General features: G+C 46.6%; 5 protein-coding genes across 5 annotated transcripts; 2 read left to right on the top strand and 3 right to left on the bottom strand.

Annotated features, from left to right (window-relative positions):
* Positions 1-1162: 1162 nt before the first annotated feature.
* EV420DRAFT_1268297 (cytochrome P450) lies at positions 1163-3243 on the top strand (the record flags this gene model as incomplete). Its single annotated transcript, XM_060467440.1, has 12 exons — positions 1163-1331; positions 1398-1719; positions 1772-1926; positions 1984-2099; positions 2153-2252; positions 2302-2315; positions 2366-2558; positions 2615-2696; positions 2749-2874; positions 2933-2943; positions 2997-3117; positions 3168-3243. 12 exons carry the CDS (start codon positions 1163-1165, stop codon positions 3241-3243), a joined length of 1485 nt encoding a protein of 494 aa, XP_060332353.1.
* Positions 3244-4131: 888 nt separating this feature from the next.
* Positions 4132-7070, bottom strand: EV420DRAFT_1673400 (uncharacterized protein; the record flags this gene model as incomplete). The annotated part of the gene is made up of 12 exons (XM_060479111.1): positions 6490-7070; positions 6292-6390; positions 6108-6227; positions 5990-6052; positions 5861-5910; positions 5730-5834; positions 5667-5692; positions 5288-5363; positions 4990-5170; positions 4888-4902; positions 4536-4740; positions 4132-4298 (listed from the first exon to the last, which is right to left on the bottom strand). Exons 1-12 carry the CDS (start codon positions 6682-6684, stop codon positions 4132-4134), a joined length of 1302 nt encoding a protein of 433 aa, XP_060332352.1. The 5' UTR covers positions 6685-7070.
* An 853-nt stretch (positions 7071-7923) lies between these two features.
* Positions 7924-8977, top strand: EV420DRAFT_255855 (uncharacterized protein). Its single transcript, XM_060481438.1, has 3 exons — positions 7924-8182; positions 8252-8317; positions 8380-8977. The coding sequence occupies exons 1-3, from the start codon at positions 8151-8153 to the stop codon at positions 8894-8896; spliced, it is 615 nt and encodes a 204-aa protein (XP_060332351.1). The 5' UTR covers positions 7924-8150; the 3' UTR covers positions 8897-8977.
* Positions 8978-9332: 355 nt separating this feature from the next.
* Positions 9333-9953, bottom strand: EV420DRAFT_1535704 (uncharacterized protein). The gene has a single exon (XM_060472841.1). The coding sequence runs from the start codon at positions 9922-9924 to the stop codon at positions 9475-9477; it is 450 nt and encodes a 149-aa protein (XP_060332350.1). The 5' UTR covers positions 9925-9953; the 3' UTR covers positions 9333-9474.
* Positions 9954-10840: 887 nt separating this feature from the next.
* EV420DRAFT_1641549 (uncharacterized protein) lies at positions 10841-11096 on the bottom strand (the record flags this gene model as incomplete). Its single annotated transcript, XM_060477253.1, has 2 exons — positions 10841-10935; positions 10991-11096. 2 exons carry the CDS (start codon positions 11094-11096, stop codon positions 10841-10843), a joined length of 201 nt encoding a protein of 66 aa, XP_060332349.1.
* Positions 11097-11770: the final 674 nt, after the last annotated feature.

Raw genomic sequence — 11770 nt, 5'->3', positions numbered from 1 at the left:
TCAAGAAAGCAGTGACAGTGATTATCAAGCGTTGGTTCGGAAACAGCCGCTTGCTCCCGCTTGACGACGCGTCTCCGATCCGGCAACTAACTTTTATGTAACCGGCCGGTGACTCTGAGCTTTTCTCTTCATGCTTGGAAAAAAAAAAAATACGGCTATATTGTCAAGCTCTACACGAGGATTGCGGTTATCTATTGTTAATGTAAGGCAAGTCTCGGTAGGTGTTCATGTTGCGTATTTCCGTATCGCAGTAATGGACTAAGTAAAGTCACTGCTGGACAATGTTTGCTCTTATGTCTTGTTCACGTCTTGTGCGTGTATTGGATCCACCCGAATCTCTTCTGACGACATCAAGGCTGCTGAGGGCGACTAAAAGGCCAATATACCACGGGTCACTGTTCCATATGATGCCATGTCACCGAAGGCATCAAATCTGATACCTAACGGAAGAGTCAGTGACGCTTTTGGCTGGTGGCGGGGCATTGAACCGCAACTTTTGTTCTGTACGGCTTGGTATATGCCTCGAACCATCCTTGTATTAATCTGAAGGAATTCATTCCTAGTATTTTACACTAGGGCCTGCAAGGTACGCAAGGCTCGACATCTTATTTATAATCATTCACATGCTGATACCATTCAAGGGCAGGCTGTCTCTGACGTTATTAGAACTGTACGGGAGCAAACCGGACAATCACTGAGGGCTATGTGTTGGCGACCAATGGATGATATTCAATTGGGCGTCTACACAGCTTGGCACCAGACAAAACCTTCACCGCTCTCCTCCACTTCCAATGGAATTGTAGTATCTCTAGCTAGCGCACACGAAATATTCAAGCTACGCTTTCACCAGCTCGTTATCCTGAAGTTCTCCCGCGACAAGCGGCTATCTCACGTGAAGTGCACCCCTTGATATAGTTCTCATGAATACCTCCTGACCGGACTTCTCACATCAAGGCATTTGTATGGCCTTCGTGGAGCTTAGTTCATGTCCTGGGTAGCGAGAATGGTTAGTACTCGTTCCATGAGGACATCGTGACGCCAGTCATTCAAAAGGACCAAGGTTCGTTTGGTCTTCCACAACCTTCCGACCACTCTCCCTCTTCCGTTGTGTCGTTATTCCCTACGTGTACTCGTTCATACTTCTCCACTGCCTCATTTCTCAATGCCATCCTTTTTACTCCTTCCCCTTTTCGTCTTGGCATGCGTCGTTCGGAGATGCACCGCTCGTCAGCTCCCACCTGGACCTCGAGGGCTACCCTTTATTGGAAACATCCTGGACATGCCGACAACGAAACCCTGGTTGACGTTCGCTCGATGGAGTAAGCTCTACGGTCAGCCTTTCTTCCGCTGCAGAATTCGCTTCAGATGTAATAAGTTTTTTTTTTTTTTCGCTCTAGGGGATATCTGTTCGGTCACGGTCTTGGGTCAAACATTTATCGTAATCGGATCTTCTGATACCGCCGTAGATCTTCTGGCTAAGCGAAGCTCTGCTTATTCTGACCGACCTCATCTGACCATGGCCTGCGACCTTGCCCGATGGAATTTAACCATCCCGCTCATGTCGTCGGGTAACACACTAAGGACGCATCGAAGACTCTTGCACGGCTGTCTGAATGCCAGCATTGTCGACAAGTTTGCTGGGATCCAAGAGAATGAGGTGCGACAGCTTCTGAAGCGGTTACTGGAAGCACCAGAAAAGTTTCATAACCACAACGCTCGGTTAGTTACCGCGAGCAAGCCTTGAACTGACATCCATCTAATGAAGCTACAGTCTTGCGGCATACCTGAGCCTACGCATCGCGTATGGATACGACTCGGAAGTCAAAGAGGACCGGGACAAGCTGTTACAATTGGTCGAGAGAACAATGGCTGAATTTTCAAAGCTCAGTGCGCCTGGGACGTTTCTTGTGGATCAGCTACCATTTCGTACGCTTGAAATCCACTAGTGACTCTCGCCCACGCCTAACTACTTTCTTCCCCTAGTCCGGTTTCCACCTGAATGGCTTCCTGGTATGGGATTCAAGAGGTTGGCCCACGAATGGAGGAAGGATCTAGATGACTTGGCAAACGTCCCTTTCAATTTTACTAAGGGCCAGGTGGTGTGTTATCATGAGCAAATTGTTCAATGCTTATCAAGTAATAACATCTTCAGGCTGCAGGTAGAGAGAAGGAGTCGTTTGTCTCGGCTCTGCTTCACGAGAAATCAGCTGCGGAATACGACATCAAATGGGCTGCTTCAACCATTTATGGAGGTGAGCCATTACTCACTCAGTCAGCTTTGATTAACTCTGAATCGTGCAGGTGGAGGCGAAACAGTGAGCGTCCGCATGTAGGGACTCTTGTACTGCGTTGTTCATATTTTTAGACAACTGCAGCATTGGATGCATTCTTTCTGGCAATGGTTCTTTATCCATCGGTACAAAAACAAGCGCAAGAAGAGCTCGACTCCCTCTTGAACGACGGCGAGCGATTACCATCATTAAGCGACCGCGACAAATTGCCTTATATCAACGCGCTATGTCTGGAGGTTCTCAGATATCATAGTGTCGTCTCGACAAGTGTGTATCATGTCTCTCCGAGTCACCCGAAACGCCTGTTGAGCGTCCTCGTTTAGATATTCCTCATTGCACGTCGCAAGCCGACGTGTACAATGGGTATTATATTCCTAAGGGTTCCTTGGTAATTGCTAACATATGGTGCGTCCCCGATCATCACGTCAAGAAAACCGAATCGGACTCCCTGCCACAGGAATATGACACATGATCCCAAGGTATATCAAAACCCAATGGTTTTCGACCCAACGCGGTTTCTAGCGACACCCGAACATGTACCAGAACGGGATCCGAGGGATATAGCCTTTGGTTTTGGTAGACGGTGAGCTTGTTCATCTCGTCTTGCCAATGCTATGATTTTTGTGCTGATGGCGTTTCAGAATATGTCCAGGTTAGCGCGTTCGATGTGGTGTTCTTGGGAACGGAAGCTTATTCGAGCTGCAGGTCGATATCTAGCCAATGCGACAGTATTCATGGTCTGTGCCGTGGTCCTCAGCACTTTCGACATTTCGAAAGTCGAAGGGTCTGCCGAGCCTGTGCTTGATGCAAGTGATGGTACTATTAGGTCCGTCGATGAGTAGAGATGCTTCCGTTGACTAACTAGATTTGTATTAGTCATCCTGCTCCCTTTTTCTGCTCAATTACGCCTCGTTCTCGTAGAGCTGTCTACTTGATCAATATCACTAACTAATATTATTTTCATGAGTCATTCAGTGCCGCAGACAGTTCTCCCGAGTAACCGGAGTGCATGTCATCGGTGATCTCGGTTGTCGACAAGATGACTAGGAAGAAATTTTACTTCTGGCAAAATTCTGCATTTTCCTATATAGAATACAATGAACGGCGGCATGATACGCTATGGTCAGCTGTGTACCTGCAATACAAGATTAGTTAGCGATTCCTATCCGGAATAATGGGCTTACAGCCTCGATAATACACCTTTTGGAGTAAAGCATTGCGGTATGAACTGCATGATCATGCTGATTATTCATTTACTAGATCGAAGTGACTGCCGCATCTTGTACCTTGATCAATAATCAAGCAACAATTCAGGAATCATGGTGGTATCGCGGCGACTCAGCACTACATGAATAACAGCTAAGGCAGCTTGATGGCGTGGGCGTAAAGAACACATGCATAACAGCCATCTGCTTACGCTGTGCACATCATTCCAAAAGAAAACGCTTATTCATTTGACATAGCATTCGACTCAATAATCACATCCTGATATCTAGGTTCTTCACTACCCTCGCCTCGATAATTTGTTGTGATCTATCTCATACTAGATGTTTGCATCTTCGCTGGAACCGGCATGTCGTTTCCCGGAGCTTCTGAGTACATGTCACGATGTATGTCTTGAGGATCGCGAATCTCATTCTGACCCATGTGGCCAATCAGTAACTTCTGGGTGATCAGTGTAACATGCACCGGGTACCCCCAACGTCTATTTGTCACGGTTGCCAAGTGTGTTTAATCGTTCTATATAAGGCTCGGTTGTAGTGGGTCATTTTAGGCCCTAGTCATCTCCTCTACTCGTAGGCCAACCCAGCTTGTCTTACCACGCTCTTCATTGCCCCAATTAAATCAGACTCTCCTTCACAGGGTCATCCTCTCGGATCTCCTTGTGCGCACGGTAAATCTTCAAGCTACAACGAGCTACAATGAGTGTCGCCAATTCGGATAGTACTACCATAATTCCGTAAGAATCACTCTTTCCCTTTTTGTTCAATAATTTTACGGTACTGACTGGAAAACACACACACACTCTCATATGTATGAAAGTGAATTTACGCTGCCAGTGCCTGGATCGGACCTATCAGCAATTTCTATATCAACTCAAGTCATCGAGATTACGACGACTCTTACTGTTACAGAGCAAGTCTTATCAAAACTTTCAGTGTTGCCGAAGAGCGCTCAACTCTCAGCATTTCCAGTGCTGTGTCCGTCCTTTCGATGTAACACCCGTTTGATATGTCTTCACACCTCCAGTAGAACGCTGACCACTACTCCCCGTTCGCCTGACTCTCGACAGACCCATTCGTAAGTCGAGCACAAACACTTCCAATAGAACATTGACCACCGTTACTCTCAGTTTGTGTTCTTTTCTCAGGCAAATTTCTTCGCCAAACACAAACACTCCCGATAGAATGTTGCCCACTTCACTGAGTTCGCCTTCCTCTTCACGGGCCTATCCGTAAGTCAAACATGTTTCTGGTGTCGCGATTTCTCATCAAGCAGCCTTTAGTTTAGCACAAACTAACTCTTCTCATGGGACAACTCCAGTGGTGATCATTTTCAGTGTCATTGGATCATTAGCTGCTGTCGTTGCTCTTACTCTGTTTTTCTTCCTCTGGAAAAGACAATATCGCAACAAGGCAGGAAACGGTGCTAGTGGTGATATTGGCCCGACTACTGTTGTACCTGATACAGTCCTTACTTCCACCTTACCGTCATTTCGCTCCCAGAGGACCGAATCCATCTTGACCGTAGAATCACTTGTATCCGACTCGTCTCCCCTCTGGGGGACGACTTTCGTGCCCCATCCAACCCTCACCCCCTCCGCACGGCCAGGATCCATCGAACCCCGCGTATCTGAGTCACCTCCACTTCCGAGAAGGCTATCTCAGTCTTCTCGAAACGCGTATGAAGAAGAGATAGAGCGATTACGACAACGAATCAGATACATGGATGAGCAGATGGAAATCATGCACGGTAGCTCTCCACCACCGTCTTACCACACACGTAGGAGCGGTATTTCAGATCGTTTTGGTTCTTCAAGTTCCCTGTCACTCCCGCCTCTACCCCCACTACCTTCGCCGCCGATGCGGTCTCACCCTCATGTTGGATAGGGTATCGAGTTGAATTGCGCGTCATCGGTCATCTTATTGCATGTGAGAAATGAGACGGACATACAGACACCTAGAGAACGACAATACAAAATGACAGATGGGCGTCAGCGGTTGATAAACAAGTAAGGGAGGAGTTCAGCTTAACATCTGGTATCTCGATCAAATGAAAGTATAAATATCGCAATGCCCAGTGTAGCAGTCGTTCCTATTTGTAGTACCCGGAATAACGTTTGTTTAGCATTAGAGGAAATAACCAAAATAATACATTCAGCACCCTTCTCTCGCTCGACACTGATCATATCGGTAGAAGTAGAGAAATCGAACGAACTGTAAATTCAGATTCGAGGAAACGATATAAACGGGAAATCCTACGTCTGTATGTGACGCTGATTCTAAGGACACTGAGTATCCTGGTAAATCTGAGTTGGAAGCACTAGAGACAACATCAGAATGACTTACATATCAATCACATATGACATACGTGAAGCAAAGTCAAAGAGCGCCGATACCTTGGGGCGAGCATACATTAAGATCAGCATAGATCAATAGATAGAACATATACTATTTGCAATTATGCTCAGTAATAACCGATTGCCCAGAAGGTATGACCGCAAAAACGGAGTCATCAGTATCCTTCAACGAAACTGTAGGCTACAAAAAACAAATCAGTCAGATGTTTGGGAGAAATTAGACGGCGGAAAGCCACCTTTATCCCAGTGAACGGAACGGCATCTCCGTCCTTACGGCGAAAGAGCGCGTAGAGACCACATTCTTCCCACGTGATCTTCAATGACTCTGAGACGGCATTTGCCACAGTCGCCGTGAGCTTGAGATTGTCAGTACTGGCGACATTGGTCGCCGGTTCATAGAGTACTTCTTATAACAATTACTTGTGGTGGCCGCGATGCTTTGACTGGGTGAAAAGGCCAGTTAAAATCTATGACTTTCCATGATCCGGTCCAGCCATTGAACGTTGAAACGTTGAATACCTGATGCGATATGAATCATTGTCAAAATTGATGATGGTGGCTGAAGCAAAGGCATGAAATCATTTGAATTTCATATCAACGCGTCAACGCGTCAGTCACGTGAATAGGATGCTTGGCCGTGTTTGCCTTCTCAATTTCTGCCCTTTCCTTCTTCTTTCTCGTCGACGATGCAAGTGTTCGACAACCTCTGATTAGGCCTACTGGTGCTTGCGATACTGGTTTTTCGGCATGGAAGACGCAGGTGAACGACTCGGGATGAGGTTGGACTACCTTTGCACGGCAGCTGCGGTGCATCTCTGTATGCTATAGCCTGGTACAGCAATACGTGCGTGATTTTTTAAATCTTCTGATGGTCTTACCTTCGAGTCTTGTACTTCTAGCATATATGCACTTTGAGTTCACTTGTTTTTCTCCGACCTATGTTCTTGGTGCCAGCAGGTCAGAAACTGTGATAGAAGGATTATTCTGCTGTCCACGAGGTCATTTGTTACTGCACTGTTTTTGGCTGTCGAGCGTGGAATCCGGCTTGGATGGTACGTCTGCTCTTGCTGTCCCTCCTTGAAGACTGCCTGATGGTTCTTTGTATAGTTACACCCTTTACGAAGAGGCTGAAGGATCCTAACAATAATGCTGAAGGAGCGCTTCCTGGCAGCTCATTGACGTGATGATCTTTCTAACACGACCGAGATGTGAGCATTTATTGTTCCGTCCTTTCTTGTCCTCATTGAATATGTGTCGCTAGCATGATTGCCTCCCAACTGCCACCTTATTGTTTCTACCATCTTCGTGACGTAGCTCGCTGCTCTGCCTTGTGAACAGCAAAATCTTCAGTACCATCCTAAGCGGATGCGATGAACATGGCAAGGGCGGTTGCATCGCATCGATGTAGCTTCAGCTGTGCAGATTCAAGCACGATAACTCGAGCCTTTATCACCGGTAGTCCCTACCAAGAAGCAGATCAAGGGCTGTGGGGTGAGCATTTCTCTGGCATTTGCGTGTTGCTGTTCACCAACAGATATCTAGGCCTAACAGAGCAGAAAGCCAGGGAGAGGTCCAACGCTATCTCACCCATACATACCACCCTCGTCAATAGAATGTCATCAGGACTTTAAGCTTTGTTCTAGTTCATAATCCGATCCAATGAAGGCACCAGCGGGAGGAAGCACCAATGCCATCGATGAGTGAAGAAAGCGTACAAGCCAATAGGGTTAGGATAGCACGCCATTGAAACGACATTCTCAACTGTGGTACCACTTGGTGTGAAGAAATGCGTCCGAATTGTAAGTTGTCTGTGCTGTATACACGACTCCCAAAAAGAGCGCTTATCATGTAGTGACATACGAAACAATAATCATATCCTGATATCTCGGTCCTTCACAACTCCCGCCTAAAACATTTGCTCGGATTCATCTCGTAAGACAGTTTCATCCTCGGTGGAACCAACGTGTCAGTGTACTGGGCACCCAAGGTATGCATCATAGGATGGCTTGCGCGTGGTGTAGGATCTGAGATATTACTATTAGTACACTATCTTTCAGCTTATAGATCGCAAGCTACGAAGTTTTCTTTGATCTATGTAGTCCATCAGTAACATCTGGATGATCAATGTGGCTCGTCGTCGAGTCGCCGTTGTCAAGTGTTTCCAGTCATAGTATATAAATGCTCAGTTGTGTGGAATCATTTTAGGTCCAACCAGCTTATCTCGCCACTCTTTCCAGTTATTTTCGGTCTTCCTCGTAAACCCGATAAATATCTCCACAATGAGTTTCATAAATGATAGTTTGACTACGATGTAAGAAACACCCTAACCCTCTTGGTGATGAGACTTCGGTACTGACCAGCGAATCACCCCCTCTCATAGACTTCAGTCCACGGCCACGACCTCCTCGGATTTAGTGTTGTCCACAGTGACGAGAATTATTCCACTGTAAGGCCAACCATCTCGTCTTTCGCAATCTAAATATTAAACTATTGATAAAAATCACATAGAACATCTACTTCATCAACCAGCGACGGCGTTGGAGTCATGGTTACTAGTCCAGAAATTACCCACCCTTCTCCAGGGGTAATCGCTGGCAGTGTTATCGGATCCTTGGCCTTTGTTGCTGTTCTCGCTCTTCTTTTCGTCTTTTGGCGACAAAGGAAACATCGCAAAAGGACTGGTAACAACACTGGTGATGATACCGGTCCGACGAGTGTTGTACCTGATCGGACTAGCATGTCACCATCACCATCCCCCTCTGTGCGGACGATATCCATCTTAACTACCACTTCTGTGGCATCAGACCTCCCGAGGAGACTATCTCAGTCTTCTCGAAACGCGTACGAAGCAGAGATCGAGCGGCTACGGCAGCAGATTAGGTACATGGAAGAGCAGACACAGTTTATGCAGAGTGCTACCCCACCACCATCTTACCGCTCTTCACGTAGGAGTGACGTTTCGGATCCTTTCCTTTCTTCGTTGACACTGCCACCGCCATTACCTTTGCGCGAGACTCACCATTGATGCAGTTTTGTCTTCTTTGTATCGGATGAACTTACAAGTTTCTTCCCCTTTCTACTCTGGCAGTAGGGCCCAAGCGCCCACTAATTAGGCTGTACCTCGTAAATACGTCGTAGATATGTAGACGCGTGATAGCTTACATGGATCAAGGATCATTGTTTCTAGATGATTCTGAGAGTAGTCACCACTGACCAGATCGCTGTCGTGTGGTCCGTTATATGCCATGTTTGTTATGGATATCGGTACCTGCCGGTATGTGTGAGTCAACACATGCCTTCACTCGGCCTTCTCGGTCTTTGCAGTGACCGGCTCGTACTTTCTCTTGCTTTCTCTAACCTTCTTACTTCTACCAGAATATGCTAGAACATTGTAGAATAGGAATACTTGAACTCCAGTATATAAACATCATCAATACTGTTGTATTAGAATCAGAAGCTATCAACTCACCTTTAAACCTCCACAGTCCTTGTGTGAACATAAGTGATCAAGATCGGTTACGCTTAGCGCTTGCCGTTCCACTCGCTTACCGACTACGCTTAGCGCTCGTTATCAAACTCACGGATCCCTCTTGGTAATTGGACTCAGCTTACGGACACCCTCGCCCTGAACCAGGCTTTCTTCGAGTACTTACCCACTCGTATATTAGCTTGACTGCCCATATTCGTAACAATGTTACGGTTATGTCCGAGATGCACCATCCCGCCACTGCGCGGTAAGAGTCTGTTCCATTCTGATATACCGCGCTTGGTATTGAGGGCGTAATGCTTCGAGTTTCCGACGTAGATGTAAACCTCTGAGTCGGTAAGACCGGGTATGTTCCATTCCTGCGGATAATCGTGCCTGAGGTATGCTGTAGTAGATAGTAAGCAATGACGGGGGATCGTTCCTGAATGCTCGCAATAGTTTGGGGTCTGAGCGTTCTCTCCGACCAGCCTCGTTTTGGAACGGATTGCTTGCGAGGCCTGAAATTGATTGCAGGTGATAGTGGGGCAAATGGCAGTGAAAACTGTAGATGCTGCTAAGAAGGCCATTACCAGCCGAAGCCTTCAGGAAAGCAGATTTTCTAGGAAATTGTCGTCATGCATAACAAGTGTTCTCCGACTTAGCTTCCTTACCTTTTTGCTCCATAACCATATCTCACTGTGAGTTGGGATATGTGAAGCAGGTAAGATAAGAAGTATACTTTAGTTCGCACTTCTTTTATACACTCGGATTTGTGACGGCTGCCCTGTTCCGGTTTCTCATTAATACACGCAACGTCAAGGAGCCTCATCGTCAGAGATTAACTCAAGTCTGATCAGGTTGGCGTCACAACATCCGGAATCATCAAGCTCTTCCATTTGGTGCACATCAACACGACACGATATAACTCCAGATTACTACGTGCCAAGCCATCTAACCGCTGGTAGCAAAACCTTGGAAGTACAGTGTTATACCGGCCAGTGAGACGCTGAAATGGAAATCGGCATCGGAACAATACTAAATGGGGTCTGATTGGAGATCGGACCGCACCATTCGCACCGTAGGTATTTCCTGCATAAGATATGGTATAATTGAGGATGCGTTGTGTGCGAAATTATAGTGCGATAAGCTTATCAGTACAAAAAGTCAAGATCAGTCACAAAACCACCCAGTGAGACATCACAGAATTTCTATATCAGGCAGGACTTTAGCGGAGAGTCACAAGCGTCACACGTCTCATTGGCTTGATCAAATTTTAACACTAGCACACTCACTGGATGCGAGCTCCTTTAGGAGCAAAAAGTATCGGAATATTTCTCTCTTAGTCTTATAACTATTGTTTTGTAAACTCCGGGACCAAATGTGGTGTGGAGCGCCTACCCGAAGCCATCGTCTCACTGACCGGTGCTGTCTCACTGGCCGGTATAACACTGTAACGATTATCAGGAAACTGAAATCGCGTCGAAGAGGTTTCATGTACCAAAACTAGACGCCGTATGCAAGCACCTTGTATGGAGATCCTTCCCCAGGTTGAGCGTGCGTCTCCGGAATGGAACCACTAGCTTCAGTAGCCGGATTATCTACAGACAAGACGAGGTTAGTGCGCCTGCTACAAAAATGATCTGCCCAACATACCATTTGTCGCAGAGACCGGTGTCAACGGGACTGCCGAGACATTGGGTGAGAAGATAGCGAGCATGAAAATGCAGGCAATAAGAGCTGAGGCGAATTTGGTAAACATCGGGATTATCGGTGAGATTGTGGGTGAATATTGCTAACAACATCCCAGGCTGAGAAGACTTTTTATACAGAAAGCGCACCGAGGGCTCTCCGATTGATATCGCGATGAGCGATGCGATGGGAGCTCACAGAGATCCAGAGCAATGTTTCCGTCAGTAGCTTGAGGTCGCAGAGGTTCACAGCCGAGATGGCTATGTAGACTAAAAGATGATGACCGTTCATTTCCCTCTGATAGTTACGTCCAGGCGCTATCTGGAATCATTGCTTCATCAAACCTCCTGGATACTCCTCATCGCATCTCCAAAAGTTGTCCGAAGCGCTCCTCGGAGTTGATAGATACCAGACGATGAAGATGCAATGGCCCTGCACCAGCAATTCCTGTCAGAGGACTCTAAATGATCCCTAGATCACAACAGTCAACTTGACTCCTGTGCAGATCTAAGCTGTATGCTATTGCATGCTCAGTTAGCTTCACATACACAGCACAAGGACTGATACTCACCTGTCACAGGGTTATTACGCGAAAAGAAGCAATGCAAGTATGTAATAGAAGAACTCATAGTGCGGATCCGTTTTCTACTCATCGATGAACGTCAATTTCTGACACCGGCGCTTGCTTGGTGTTCGTGTTGGTACTGGTACAAGGTCCCAATAAGGAACGGCATGGTACAGGTA

This window comes from Desarmillaria tabescens (genome assembly GCF_030435595.1).
Source record: "Desarmillaria tabescens strain CCBAS 213 chromosome Unknown EV420scaffold_13, whole genome shotgun sequence".
NCBI lineage: Eukaryota > Fungi > Basidiomycota > Agaricomycetes > Agaricales > Physalacriaceae > Desarmillaria > Desarmillaria tabescens.
The sequence above is the reverse complement of the archived record's forward strand: the minus strand, read 5'-3'. Positions and strand labels throughout refer to the sequence as shown.

Bases quoted from the DNA above. Each gene is read 5' to 3' on its own strand.
- EV420DRAFT_255855 (XM_060481438.1), top strand. From the start codon at position 8,151: ATGAGTTTCATAAATGATAGTTTGACTACGAT. The intron at 8,183-8,251 runs GTAAGAAACACC...CCCCTCTCATAG, and splicing joins AATGATAGTTTGACTACGAT to ACTTCAGTCCACGGCCACGA. The intron at 8,318-8,379 runs GTAAGGCCAACC...AAAATCACATAG, and splicing joins GTGACGAGAATTATTCCACT to AACATCTACTTCATCAACCA.
- EV420DRAFT_1535704 (XM_060472841.1), bottom strand. From the start codon at position 9,924: ATGGCCTTCTTAGCAGCATCTACAGTTTTCACTGCCATTTGCCCCACT.